The sequence below is a fragment of the Kogia breviceps genome, chromosome 17 (assembly GCF_026419965.1).
Source record: "Kogia breviceps isolate mKogBre1 chromosome 17, mKogBre1 haplotype 1, whole genome shotgun sequence".
NCBI classification, from domain to species: domain Eukaryota; kingdom Metazoa; phylum Chordata; class Mammalia; order Artiodactyla; family Physeteridae; genus Kogia; species Kogia breviceps.
In genome coordinates this window covers 55951409-55966724 of record NC_081326.1, presented here as the reverse complement: position 1 = coordinate 55966724, position 15316 = coordinate 55951409, and the positions used below count along the sequence as shown (strand labels likewise).

Sequence of the window (15316 nt, the reverse complement as noted above, 5' to 3'; positions counted from 1 at the left end):
TGTGATGATTATCTACAGATTACATATAGGGGTACCTACTTTGCAGTAGCTTGAAGTAACAGCTCTCAAAACTTATTTTGTTATTTTAAGTTGTAACTCCTAACACATTATATCATGGAGTAGCAAGTGTTTCACGTGGTTATTTAATTAGAAAGCCATACGAGGTTTTTACAGTTAAAGAATGTATGCCTTATACCCAGTTATTTGTGTACCTTTCCCGTATGCCTTTTAGGATACAGTGCCTCTGTTCTTCTTTGTTAATCAAACATTTTTCTTAATTTAACAGTTACCGTTCTGTCTTTAACAGCAGGAGATGCTATGAAATCCAACAATAAGGTCTCCTTGTTTTATGCCTTATAAAAAGAAAACACACACAGAAACATATATTCACATCCACTCTTTTAATGAATATATCTGTACAGCGCCTATCATGCTGCTTGGTACCCAACAGACACTCAGTTTGTTGAATGTTCATAAGTCCTTACAGATAGAAAAAATTTGTCTTAAAAAACTTGAGCTTCTGGTATATTTTATTTACTAGATTATGTAGCTCAGTCAACCACATTTCATTGATTAAATGGATTTAAATTTTATGATAGCAAAGAACACTGTAATCAGTTTGGGAGAATTTATTTTAATACATGTAAAAGCTGTATAGAGCACTTCAGCACTAGCAGTGTATATATATTTATAGTGAAAAATATCCCAATTTAGTTGAAATAAGTGGAAAGAGAAAAGTCCATTGATGAAATCAGGTGTCAAAATTTATGAATATCTATTAAATAATGTAGAATTGATTATCCGGTCACAGTAAAATGAACAGAGCAGGTCCTCCAATAATAAAGCAAATCAACCAGTTTTAAATGTGACTCGTCTGGAGTGTGTACGCATAAGTGTGTCTCTGTGTGCAGGTACCTGTTATTGCTGGTATAACAAATGGGAATATTGCATTCCTTGCCTAGAACTGAAGGTGCCAGTTAATGACATACCAGTTTCTGGGTATTGAGAATATTGTATTTCATTCGACCTATTACATTACAGGAGATAAAATTCAGGTGCTTGAAGACTATTTTTTAAAGTCCTTCTGAATGCTAGATTTCGAGTAATGGTTTTCTTCTTCTGCAGGAGAGCACACAGCTGCTACAAATGCCGTCAATGCAGTTTTACAGCTGCCGAGACTCAGTCACTACTGGAGCACTTCAACACTGTTCACTGCCAGGAACAGGACAGCACTACAGCCAACGGCGAAGAGGACGGGCATGCCATATCCACCATCAAGGAGGAGCCCAAGATTGACCTCAAGGTCTACAGTCTGCTCAATCCAGACTCTAAAATGGGAGAGCCGGTTGCTGAGAGTGTGGTGAAGAGGGAGAAGCTAGAAGAGAAGGACGGGCTCAAAGAAAAAGCTTGGGCTGAGAGTTCAAGTGATGACCTCCGCAACGTGACTTGGAGAGGGGCGGACATCCTACGGGGCAGTCCATCCTATACCCAAGCAAGCCTGGGGCTTCTGACCCCTGTGTCCGGCCCCCAAGAGCAGACAAAGACTTTAAGGGATAGCCCCAATGTAGAGGCTGCCCACCTGGCGCGCCCTATTTATGGCTTGGCTGTGGAGACCAAGGGCTTCCTGCAGGGGGCGCCTGCAGGCGGAGAGAAGGCTGGCGCCCTCACCCAGCAGTATCCTGCATCCGGAGAAAACAAGTCCAAGGATGAATCCCAGTCCCTGTTACGGGTAGGAAGGTTTAATTTTTTTAAAATAATCCCTATATCTTGAAGGGAAAGTGGGGAGAACGTTTATTCTCTAGAGTTAGTATCATGACTTACCAAGTGCAACTAAATGACGTGTATTTGTCTGGGGATGTATACTTAATAAGGCCAAAGTGGTAGCAAGCCGCTCACGTGTGTTTGTGTGTACTCTACACATACTTGATCAAGTGGGTAGAAGTCACTTGTTGGTCACTACTGTCAGCTCCAGTTGAATGCTTGCTAATCATTCCTGGTGATTATGCAAAACGATGAGGCCGCTTTTGGAGAAGGGAGGCTCAGAATCCCAGAAGGATGCACATTTGTTACATTAAAATAATGAAATGACTTTAAAATTTTAAGGTGGTGTGACACAGTCTATGGTTAATAAAGAAATTAGCAGAGATTTAAATCGCTAAGAATGCAAAGCCCTCAGTGAGACGTTAATACAGAAATGTAGTGTTTTTAAAACTCACAGCGTAATTATGTACAAATGACGGTGCTTGTTGTTTTGTTGCCAAGAGGAGGAAAAGATGAGATAAACTTAAGTGTGAATGGTGTGAAGAGCATCCAAAGAAGAGACCCATGAATTTTACATTATCGGGCTCTTATAGGGAGAAAGACACAGTCCTGCGTGAAAAAGAAACTAAACAAAAGCTCTGTAGGATAAGATCCTTGCTCACTCTCTTCATGCTGTGTAGACTGTGAATTGTTAAGAAATATTTTAGATTTTGAAAATTCAGGAGCTCCCAGTTGAGTGATGCTTGCTTTTTGCCTAAGGCACTACCACTTCAACATCTCACCTTGACTTTGAGAAGTTTTGAGCTTTCCGGATGATTTCAAAGCTTTGTTCCTTCATGGAAGGTAGGATCAGAAACCAGCTAACCTTTACAAAAGAGCTGATTAGGAAATACAGTTCAGCCAGCCCAGTGCTTTGACCTGGAGGTTAGAGACCACCGAGTTCTCTCTGGATGTATTGTGGGGAGAAAAATTACTCTTGCCAATGTCGGCTTGGCTACTCTGCTCTCATTTCGTGTAGATTCTCCGAGGCTTATCTGTGCTTCTCTGGCTTTCTCTAGTGGAGTTGAGAAACGCCCCTTAGAGGAGCATAGGTAATTATAAAAGTTGTTACCTTTCCCAACCGCAGTCATGCCCTGGAGCTAAGAGAAGGGCTTGAATGCAGAAGAGGAGATGCCTCCTTGTACTCTGAGAAACAAACAATCCTTCCTGCCCGGAAGGAGCAAGTTTATCATAAATAACTTTGGACAGAAGAGAAATAGTTCCTGTGCTTTTCAAATGAGTGTTTAATTTAGGAAGCTTCTTTCATATATTATGCATTTTTATCATTGTAAATGCTCATCATTTTCTAAGCGTATGAGGACTGTACTGGTCTCAAGTGGCTCTTATGGTTTCTGGTTATAAGGCGGGAATGACGTGTCCTAGTATTTTTAAATTTCATGTTGCATCTTGAGAGCGTGGTGGAATTGATTTCCTTACATCTGTATCACTAGAACTCCCCACTCTTTTTTTTTTTTTTTTTTTTTTTTTCCATTTCAAACTGTTTTCATCCATGACATCTTCATCTGATACCAAATTGTATGACTCTTTTAGACTGTTTTTGGAATGTTACCTTTTCTGCCACTGTTTGTAAACACTAAGAATTTGGAACAAGCAGTAATTTATGAAGCAGTACAATCTAAAACCCGAGCAGGGTAGTTCTGTTCTTTAAGCAGCCTGAGGATGATAATACTTTTCTAAAAAACTTGTTTTTCTCAATTCCTCCACTTCCTTAATTCCCTGACTTCAACTTTCTGTTGCATCATTTCAACTGTCTTTTCAGTTCCTCCACATTAGCTGCTGAAGTAGGAAATCTTCAGCAAAATGCTACTTAACTGTCTTCTACAGTGAGTATCAGATTCCTAACTGTAGGATTTGTGATACTTAAAGGCCATCGTCTACTAAATTTTGAGAGCTGACAAAAAAGTGTATATATATATATATATATATATATATATATATATATATATATATATGATGTATTTTAAAGTTGCCTGGATCTTTCTTCTGTGATTTTAGTAAAATTTGATCTTTAAAATTTATATTTTCATTGCATTTGAATAGTGCTTTTGGAAATCACTCATTTTATTGGACATTTGCGATAAGGAGGTATAGCTGATTTGATTTATTGTGAAATATTGGGTCGGCCAAAATGTTCATTCGGTTAGTGAGTATGCTGTTCAGTAAGGTTCTTGGTGAAATGAAAAATGTGGCTTTTATTTTTACTTAAAATCTAACGAACTTTTTGTCTGACCCAATATTTAGTATATTAATTGAATTTAAAAGTTTTAATTTACACATATCTTGCTGATCAGCTTTTTAAGATACTTGAGAGAATTAAGAGCCCATTCTGATTGTGAATTTGACAAGAAATCTACTTTGGTGGTAGAAATTGGTATTGCTAAGTTATGGCAAACATATACTTCTCATTTCTTCCTCTGCCATCAGTCAGGGGAAACCCAAAAGAATATTGCCATCATATTTACTAAGGCAAAACCAAAGTACTTTAATTTTGTAATTTTAGAGGTCTAGTTAGTAACAAAGGTGTCCTGTAAAAATTTATAAGTACACAAGTGAAAAATGCACATACAATTTCCATGTTTTAAATGAAAAAACAGGGGTCTGTGTAAGTATATATCTACAGAATGTAATATTCATGTTTGAGTTTAAATAGTAGAATGGAACTTGAAATTAACTTGCTGTTTGGTATGTTTGTTTTGAAATAGTAAGCAATTTAAGAAGTGGAAAATAGGTTTTAAAAGCGATTTTTTAATTAGAGCATCCAATGAAGCATTATTAGGACAAATGTAAATACATTTATGCATGTAGTTTCTAATACTAAAAGTAAAAACTTGACTATCATCTTTGACTACTGGGCAGAGTGATATGGAGAATTAAGTGTGGAAAATGTGTCCAACAGAAAATGTTAATTTAAAATAGTTTAACACTATGTTGCTAAATAATGGAAACATTTTAAAGAGTATTCTGAATGCAGTTAGGGCCATGTCACAAAGCACATCATTAGAATATCACTTTCAGAATATTAGTCTTTCTGTTACATGTTTCTAACTGGTTGTAGTTATGAAATTCTGCTGCACTCAAAGTGAGGAAGGAAATATAAGAATCACAGAGAAGAGCTCAAGTTTCAAAATATTCATTAGTTTTCTTCACTTCTTTCTTTTCTGTTTCTTTTTTTTTTCCTTAGGCCAGTGTTTGGCTTTTCGTTTTACATTGGCAGCTCATTTATGTGTATTTTCATTTGATGAATGCCTGTAGACTTCCCCTGTTGCTAGTATGGAATTGATCTTGTTATAAAAAATTCTAAATTGTGTATGTGACCTGTGTTGATCATTGTGCTTTGAGTATGGCAGGGAGCACATTAACATATGCTTCATCTTGTAAATTGCTTTATGAAAATCAGGGTTTTGTGTGCACTAACAGTATTTCTATAAAATCATGTTTTTTCTTTTTATGAGTAGAAAGAAATATTAGCCCCTTTAGATGCTTTGCTAGAAATAGTCCAAGTTTATATGTAAAGTTTAATTGTTCCTCTTTTAAAACTTCTAGAATAGATCTTATAAAACATGAATAAGCTCCTGAAAATAAACGCAGCATTTAAATTTGGCTCCATGAAGAGGTTAACGTCTTTAATGCTGTCTTGCTAAAAGCAAAAGTTAATTGGTTTTTTGTATTCAAATAGATGTTCCTTTCTCATTTTAAACTAAACAGTGTAGTATAGTCAGAACTCAGTATAGTCGGGTGCTCTTTTCTGATCAGCTTCTTGTGTAATTTTTATTTTAACAAAGGTATTTATTTAATTATTTGGTAGCTTCTTATGCAGATGTAACAGTGTTCGTTTTATTATTTCCTGGTTGAGAAATTCTAGGTTTCATTCTTGTAATTAATGTTTTAGATTGGATTTTATAACACAGAAAGCTTTGTCTTCTCACTGATAACCACATTAAAAGGAAGCAAACACCTGTTATTAAATTTCACAAAGATTTTGCCAATATCAAATGCATTTTTTTCATTTTTCAGTGAAACGCAGAAGTATAATTGTTTAGTTGGAAAAATCTATACTTATGTAATAAACTTCTGCATGTCATGTCAGGACAGAACGTCACAGTCAGAGAACTCATAGGCTCTAATTCTTCCACCAGTTCAGATGGCCTAGTTATCAGTCCACTTTCCACATGCACCTAGGGGAAAAATAAATCTCTTTGTGATTGATTTCAGTTTGCAGTGTAAATTTATTTACGGATTTGTCCGTTTTAACATGTACATTTTGCACTGCTTGGTTTTGGCAGAGATGTCTGGCCATGGGCTGTGGAGTTGAGTTTCAGGTTCTTGGAGTTGAGATCCGAGTTGACCCATTGGCTCAGAGAAAGGGCCTCCCAGGATCCCGTTCATTCATCTGCTAGAGAGGATTGAGATGCCAGCCAGCCTCCCAGGAGTGCTGTGCAGCTTAGTTAATTAATGTTTGTCAGGCCATTTGAGATCGTCAGATGCAGGGTTCTAGATAAGTGCAAAGTAGTATGATTATTTGTTCGTTTTGTAAATGTGATACCAAGACAGTACAAAGCAGATGTTATTTCCCCCTTTCTTCAGCGGCGTTAAATTTATAGTTTAAAGATTGTTGATACCGGACAGTCTATTGAGATGCAAAAATGTTCTTTTGGGGACAGTCTATTGGCAGTCAAAGAGACGTTTAAACAAGCGACAGTGTTGAATGCCTTTACAACCATTGACAGAAGACCGCAGGAACTTTTTTTTAACTAAAGATGATCTCAGGTGAAAAGTCTGATATTTATTGTTTTGCTTCGTGTTTAATGAAAATAAAAGCAGCTATCATCTAGGTACTGTTGTCTAAACATGGTGTTCACATACATAACCATTTTCCTGACCCCATTTGAATTATTTTATATTTGCATATATTGAATACCAAAGAGAAAGGTCTATACCAGGAAAAATAGGAGGCATACACCTCCCTAATCATTAGCTATGAAATAGTAGTTTTTAGGCCTTGTTTGTAAAGTTTCTCTTTAGGTAGCTGCTGCTCTTTATTTTGCTGAAGAATAAAATGTTAAAAACCATTTACTGTATCCAGAGATTAACAATCCTTGTATATCTCTGTGCTTCTGCCCTAGATAGATGCATTTCTATTGTCACCTATTAGAAAAGGGTATGGTTTAAATTCAAATATATAATAGATTTATTTTAAAAATAACAATTATTCATCCTCTTAGTTATGCTTAATAGTGAACATGACCATTTTAATTTTTATTAAATAAAATCTAAGTAGCTTTTTTTTCCTTTATTGGTTATTCATCTTTTATATTGGTATACCATTTTTGACAACAGATCACTACTAAAATCAATTTGATACATATATGTTTGACTAATGGGATTTTCTATTATTCTGATTTCTTTCTTTTAAGTCAACTCCCCTGGCTAAAGTATTTTTTTAAAGCACATTTTTTGTTTCTTTTTTTGTAACCTAGGCTTTTTGTGAAGTCTGGCATAGTTCTGCTGGCCCAGGTTTCTAAGGCAGGGGAAGCAGATGTATCTTTTAGTGAATTGGGCTGTAAGTTTGTAGTCCCTGTGAAATGGTATCCTTCAGCACGGTATCTGTTAATTATTTCCTGTATAACTATCTTTTGCTTGGCTTCCTTTTTTTCACGGACGGCATGAGTCAGAAGATAACAGGGCCCAAGAAGGACCCTATTGTTGAGTGTTCTTAGATGTTGGAAGTGAAGAGTATACAGAAGGTGGCCCAAGTTTCAGGAGCACAGATGCAGAATGATTCAAAAGTGTGTCAGCCATGAGCTGCGCAGCCTCGGTGTGGATCTCGTATTTTTCTGGCAAAGTCCAGTCTGATGGGTGGATTTAACAGAAGGGTTGATTACCTAAAATCCAGGAAAAATTTTTACCTTGGATTTCTGTGTTTTGGTATTTGCTCCCACCAAAAAAGTGAATATTGTTTCCATTGTCATATTCTTTTACTCTCCCCTCCCTTTGACTCTGTTAGTGAACTTTCATTAAGTGTTTATAGACAAGGACATTGATTACTAAGATGGTCTACCAATAAACTCAAGGAAGCGAGGCAAGTAGGACAGTGCTGCGTGTGGTTGCGCTACTAGTTCAAGGAGATGCAGATAGTTTCAGTGAGGCTCCAAGAACCCTGTTTCCTTCATTTTGGCGAAGTAACATTCTCATTTATAGATGTTTATAATTAACTATAATTTACAAGTAAAACAGAATCGGGGTTATGACGTCATTTTGGAAAAAATCCACAATACTTTATCTTACGGCATATTTTTTATGTTGTTATCAGTGATTGGGAGTAAGGCAAAGGAATCTTCCTTTCGTTTTGTTTTTGTAAGTACAGGACATTTGTGATGTGATCAATTGAGTGGTATCATCTCTCATGTTAGGATGATCAAATAGCTCGCGCACATAATTTTACATGTTAACTTGCCTTTTTAAAAAGAGTTTCTTAATTTCTAAGATTTAATCTGGGCATATTAATTATGAAAGCTATGAACCATTTCATGCCCTGGAAATTTACCTCTATCTGTAACATCATGATTAATCAGAAAAAACTAAGGATATACAGATATATTTCTAAAAGGCAGAATACACTGTATAATATTTAAATCAGAAAATCCGACTGATAATAAATGGTGTCCCATGTCCAAGTCACTGTCATCGGAGTGGGTCATTTTTAAGATACAAAATAAATTCACTCATAAATAATGCTTAGAGAATAATATCCTAGACATAATTAAGGAGAGCTGTTAAACTAAATTGACTTATTTAATGATGAATGCAGATAATCAAGGAAAAAGCAAATGATAATCTTTAAGAGCTATTTCTTATGTATATGAAATATGACAAATATCCAATAGCCAGATAATGGTATGATATGCTTCCCTTATATTATGTGTGCAGCACAGTTTATTTTCTAGAGGAATTTATTTCCAAGTACGACCTATGTTCTTATGCAGAGTTGAGTCATGTTTATTAAGGGAAAGCAGTCAACTCAGATAGGCTTACCTTTTTTAGGGGAGAACTCTCTTGTTTTCCTTTTGCCTCCATGGATGATGTTTTTACTACCCTTCCCAATTTCTCAACCCAGTTTTTGCCTTCATTGGATGTGTGTTGGATGTGGTGGGGTAATAATGTGGGCTTTGAGGGAATATAAGAGAGAACTTGATTTTTCTCTTTAAAATATGGAATTAAATGATCTTTAGTTTTATTTGTTGCTGAAATATTTACATTGATTCTATTAGAAAGTATTTTTCTTTCATAGGATTTTCAGAATGTCAGATAGAATACTCTATTATTTCTTAATAACATGTTAGAAAGACAGGGGAAAGAATACTTTCTCAATTGACATTGAGTTTGTGATTGCTATAGGCTAAAAATACAGAATCTCAAGCCATTCTTTTTATTTATTTATTTATTTATTTTTGCCTGTGTTGGGTCTCCGTTGCTGCGCGCAGGCTTTCTGTAGTTGCGGCGAGCGGGGGCTACTCTTTGTTGAGGTGGCTTCTCTTGTTGCGGAGCACAGGCTCTAGGCACACGGGCTTCAGTAGTTGTGGCACGCGGGCTCAGTGGTTGTAGCTCATGGGCTCTAGAGTGCAAGCTCAGTACTTGTGGTGCACGGGCTTAGCTGCACCGTGACATGTGGGATCTTCCTGGGCCAGGGCTTGAACCCGTGTCCCCTGCATTGGCAGGTGGATTCTTAACCACTGCACCACCAGGGAAGCCCTCTCAGGCCATTCTTAACCCGTTAATGACATTTATGAAAACATTCCCTGATGTCATTTATATGCACAAGTTAGGTCAGATTTATATATGGGAATCTAAACGTTTACAAATATTACATTTGAGAGAGCTATTTGCTTCACTTAAAAATAATCATTTGCTTTAAAAATAAACCCAGAACCTCAGTATGGAACTTTAAAAATTTCTTCCCTGATACCTTGAAAAATGAAAATGTTTTTCTTTATTTATAACTTTTTAGAAGATTATCTGTTTTGCAAAGCATGCTACAGTTGAAGCAGTGTTGGTCATATTTTAGAAGATACACGTTTGGCTAATCTAATTCTTCTTAATTTCAGGAATTTACAACCTAAATTTTTCTTGATAATTCAGGAAAATCCATTACTTCGCCTGAATCATATAACTGATTCAAAGAAATTTGGAGGTTTTTAAAATGTAGACTGTTGTGATGAGCAGTCTATGGTCTACAAATGAACTATCCACTTAATATGCCTCTCAAAACTTTATGCTATGATAATATATGTCATGTAGGATTTTTTAAAAAATCAAATCAAAATTTAGCGCTTACCTCAAATTCACATATGATTTAAATATTTTTCAAGACTCCAAAATATATCTGAATTATTCTTTAGTAGTGTGCCCAGCCCTTTGAGGTTACAGCTGGGTTTAGAGGTGGGTGTTTTCCACCTTTAATGGAGTGTCTCTGGTTGTGATTGAGGCTTGACAGGATTGTATTTTCCAGTAAAATTATATTTTATGTTTTCTTTTTACTCTTCCCTTGTGATGTAGTGGAAAGAGTACTGGATTGGAGGAAAAGAGACTTTGTGCTCTAGACTCACTTTGTGACTAACTGGCCGTGTGACCACCCTGGGTGAGTCACTCAGTCCTTATGTCCTGTTTCCTTCTTTGGAAAATTATGGAGATAGAAGCATACAATTGCTCACACCTCTTTAAAATTGCAAACTCTGGGGCCAAGCAAATTTTCTGTAAAACCTTAAACATTTAGGTCTCTGAATTGATACCTGAGGCAACTTTAAGACAAATATCTTCTATTGTAGACTTAGTGATGCTAGTGTCCAAAGAGATATCATGTATTTGATGTCCAAGTTCCTAAGTTAGATTTCCCTCTAATGGCTAAGAACCCATAAATTATAAACAACTGTCACAGTACAGTCTAAAATCTTCAACAGGGGCTTATCTTATACAAGACAACTCATTCTTTGAAAATAGCTTTGTTTCAGAGAATCATGCTATTAAGGGGCCACTTATGAATGCCGATAAAGGGATGTCTGCACAATAAGAAAAAAAATAATTCTGGTGACTATATGACATGTTTAAAGTCTATTTCTTCAGTTTCTTGGCATTGAGCAATGTTGCTTGTTTTTTTCACAGTCAGATGTTCAAATCAGAATTTTGGATGCAGAAACTAATTTTAGTAGGTGGGGTGCAAATTTCTTATGAGTCCATGAATAGACTCTAATCCCAGCTGTTTCATTACAATTATAAAAATAAAATTGGCTGTGAATCATTCAAACTCTATTTAATGGATGTGAATAATTCAGTTTCGCCCCACTGAAATCTTAAAACTATAAACCTATCTTGGATTCTTTGTGCTCCTTCAGAGTTAATATCTCATTATTCATATGTGAATTATTTGAAGTATTGGTGGTCATGATGAAAATGACCATATTTCCGCTCAGTTCCTGAGGGTTTCAGGAGAGGAGGTGACCTCTAGCGTGGCGCTGGTGATGAAAACAAGAAAGAAATTTTGAAGAGTCTATGAAAAGATAAAAGGATATCGAATTAGTGTTTGTTGGCATTTTCTTTCCCGTGGAAGAGTGTGTGAAAAGAGAAAAGGATATCGATTTAGTTTTTGTTGGCATTTTCTTTCCCATTAAACTATATATGTTCATTACATACATTTTAGAAAATATAAATAAGCAAAAAAGAAGAAAATGACTACTCAACACTTTAATCTAGTCCCTTCTGGAGACACACACACACGAAGACATGCACATACAAACATAGACTTATATGTTTATTATTAAAGCCTTCAGTTTCACTTTATAATAAATTGTAAACATTTTCTCATATTAGTGTTTATTCTGCTATATCACATTTATTGACTTCATAATATTTCATTATGTATTGTACTAGTTGTACCAGGAAAGATGATTATTGATTCCTTGTTGTCAGACATTGAAGTTACTTCCAATTTTTGCTGTGGTAAAGAGTGCTGCATTGAATATCCTTGTAGCTAAATAATTCTATCTTGCTTGCAATTTTAAATTGTTATAACTGGCTTCCCTATAATCAGGTTCCTCCATGGGGTGACACAGTAGTGGAGTTTATTGTCAAGTATTGGTCACTTTACCAGGCTATGTGTATATATACTCTTGGGAAATGGGAAAACATTTTATTGGTGAGAATTGCCTCACAGTGGTAGCTAAGAAATAGAACCCCCAACATTTTCTTTAAACATTATTATGGGGGAAAAGTTAGTTTGAAGGTTTGAATAAGGCACATTTCTGAAGCACCAACATAGATTCAGTGAAGTGTCTATTTCACTTTTACAATCAAAACATTCCTTAGTCACCTTGACATTCAGAGTATTTAAATAGTGTAATGTACTGAAATGGATCTTACAAGGTAAATATATATAATATGTGTATGTATATTTAATATTTATGTATACATGTATTTAATATATAAAGGGATTTCACTGTCTCCAAAAAGGTTCTTAGAGTTAATATGTTTTGGTGATCACATAAAGTTGGTGCCAGCAGCTATTTAGTGAAGTACTTGGTACACACACAAACTCTGTTTCAGACTATTTGAATTTATTTTAATTTTCTCAAGGTCATTTACATAGTTTAAGATAAGGTAAGAATGAAACTCAGGTGTTAAAGGGAAGTGTAGAAAACCATTCTAAATCCCATTTTCATTTTCTTTTTCAAGCATCTTACTGCTATATGCAAAGACTAGAAACTATTTGTATTTATAGTTCATGAAATTTTAACAATATACCCATTTGTTTGAAGGATTTGAATGCATAATTGGTTGTATCTAAATTTAAATACATTAATACTCATCTGGGTTCAGGATTTATTTTCAAAGAACCAACATGTGTTAAACCAAACTAACCTAGACTCAGACTTGAAAGAAATAGAAATCCAATGCAAAAGATAACTTTGTAGACTCATTCCCTGATGTACTGGTCTCTAACTTTTCTTGCCCTAGAAATAATAATTTAGCACCTACTTTGTTTCAGGAACCATGAAAGATCCTATAAAGAGTATGGATATAAGTAAATCAGGGTTCTTGCCCTCAAGTAATGTACAATCATGTATAAGTGATAAGCTAAGTATATAGACAACGATAATAAAAGTGAGACTTCCATAAAAGGGACAAGGAGAGGAGAGCAGTGGTCTTTGGGTGTTTAAAGAGGAACAGATCATATTCAGTTGAGTGATTGAAAACAGTTATCATACATAGAGTTTTCTGAGATGATCTTTGAAAAAAAGACTAAGCTTTCAGCAAGTGAATATGACTGCATGGAGGGCCAGCTCTACAGAGAGAACAAGGTGAGTTTAGCTGAGGGCATTTTTAAGATATAGATGATGGGAAAAGCTTGATCAAAAGGTATGTGCAGTATGGTTTGCATAGCTAAGACCTGACATATAGGTTAGGAGAATTTCCTTAAATGCTTATTTGAAATTTTTTATTTCAGAAGGAAAGAAGGAATCATCGCAGGATTTAGATCAAAGATATCTTGATCAAACCTTTAACAAGGTTAATATCTATCCCATTTTACATAGGATGGCTTGGAAGGGGGTGGATACGTGGGCAGAATTGGGATAAAGGAGATTAATTAGTAGGTTAATCCCTTATCCTATGACTGATAACAAAGGCTACACTAGGATAGTGAAAATGAGAGATTATTTTCATAGATATGCTAGATGTAGAATATTCAAGAGTTAGCCAAGTTGACATGTGTGAGTGATCACGAGGAGGGAGGTTATGATGAATGAGGCTTTAAGTTTGGATGACTGGACAAGGAGACCAATAATAGCTAACATTTGATAATCACCAACTATGGGCCAGGCTCTCCTTTCTATTTGTAATAACTCATTTAATCTTCCAAGTAACCCCATGCCATAGAGGATATCTTTAATTCCATTTTACAGAGGAAATAGAGCCTCAGAAATATTAAGTCACTTGCCCAAAGTCACCCAGCTAGTAAGTAACTGGGTCATGTTAGACCATGTCCATATAGGCTGACTTCAAAGTCCACACTTTTTAAATTGCTTTTTGATGAATGGTAGTGCCATTAGCAGAACTGTAGCGTGAGCTTTTTTGTGAGAGTTAAATAAGGTCGTCTTAACACCTACAGAGTTTGCAGGGCATTCAGATGAAAATATCTAATGGATAGCAAGAAATGGCATTTCTCATAGGGAACAGAGGAGTTGGAATGACTTCTAAATGAACCGACATTTCTTTAATAGTTGAAAGAATATATTGAAAACCTAGTTTGTACAGAATCTTCTAGGAGTGATATCAACATGGACAAACTATGGACACCGATTCTTTAAACCATTTGTAAACCAGTCTGGGAGATAATGTTCAGAAACATGATTATGGTATAAGGAAAGGGGTGCCAAGTGCCATGGAGTGGAACAAATAAGCTGTAGTATTTAATTTAACTTAATATTTTAGCATTTTTTATTGAAGTATAGTTGATTTACAATGTTGTGTTAGTTTCAGGTGTATAGCAAGTGATTATATATATATATTCTTTTTCAGATTCTTTTCCTTTATAGGTTTTTATAAAATATTGAATAAAGTTTCCTGTGCTATACAGTAGGTCCTTGTTGGTTATCTATTTTATATATTATATATATACATATATATGTATATATATTATATATGTATATATATGTGTGTATATATATATATATATATATATATATATATATATATATAGTAGTGTGCATATGTTAATCCCAAATTTAATTTTTTAAGAGGAGGAAATTATCTATTCTTAATTGAGCCATCAAGAAAGGCCTCCTGGAAGAGGTTGCTTATTGGTTGGTTCAAAAAGGGTTGGGGTTTGCATAGGTGGTGTTAGATGGGGCAGGGGATTACTGGGGTGTAAGAATGAAATAAACCAACAAAAAAGAACTTTGGTGTTTGGAGAACTTGAGGAACAATCAAAGTACAAAAGTCTAAAGATAATCCAAGTCAAAAGTGAGCTTTGTAACTGCAGCTTTAAAAAGTAGCATAGTGCCCTGGTCCGGGAAGATCCCACATGCCGCGGAGCGGCTGGGCCCGTGAGCCATGGCCGCTGACCCTGCGCGTCCGCAGCCTGTGCTCCGCGATGGGAGAGGCCACAACAGTGAGAGGCCCGCATACCGCAAAAAAAAAAAAAAAAAAAAGTAGCATAGTAGATGAGTCCTGCTCTAGAGTGACAGTTACTGTTTTGACATTTATGAGATTAAATTTTAAGATCCTTTGTGTATGGAAAAATCTTTTGTTAATTGATAGGATTCAGAAATTTGCAGAAACGTGCATACCTCAAGATCTTATTTGCACGATAAACCCAAAGGAAAGAATAAGCTTTAGAACAGAGTTGGGTTATTTAAATCAAAGTCTGAAGGAAGAATTTAATAAAATCTTTAATTAGTGTAAATAAGCATCAGAAAGTTACTTTTAATATATATATATACTTTAT

The 15316-nt window shown here is 35.4% G+C and overlaps 1 protein-coding gene across 5 annotated transcripts in view; it reads left to right on the top strand.

Moving 5' to 3' along the window:
* The window catches only part of TRPS1 (transcriptional repressor GATA binding 1), a 258297-nt gene that overhangs the window by 78858 nt on the left and 164123 nt on the right, over positions 1–15316 (top strand). For all 5 annotated transcript variants that reach the window (XM_059042645.2, XM_059042651.2, XM_059042650.2 and 2 more), the window contains one exon: positions 1126–1729. In XM_059042645.2, the coding sequence (XP_058898628.1) occupies positions 1126–1729 (604 nt within the window). The remainder of the gene's footprint in view (positions 1–1125; positions 1730–15316) is intronic.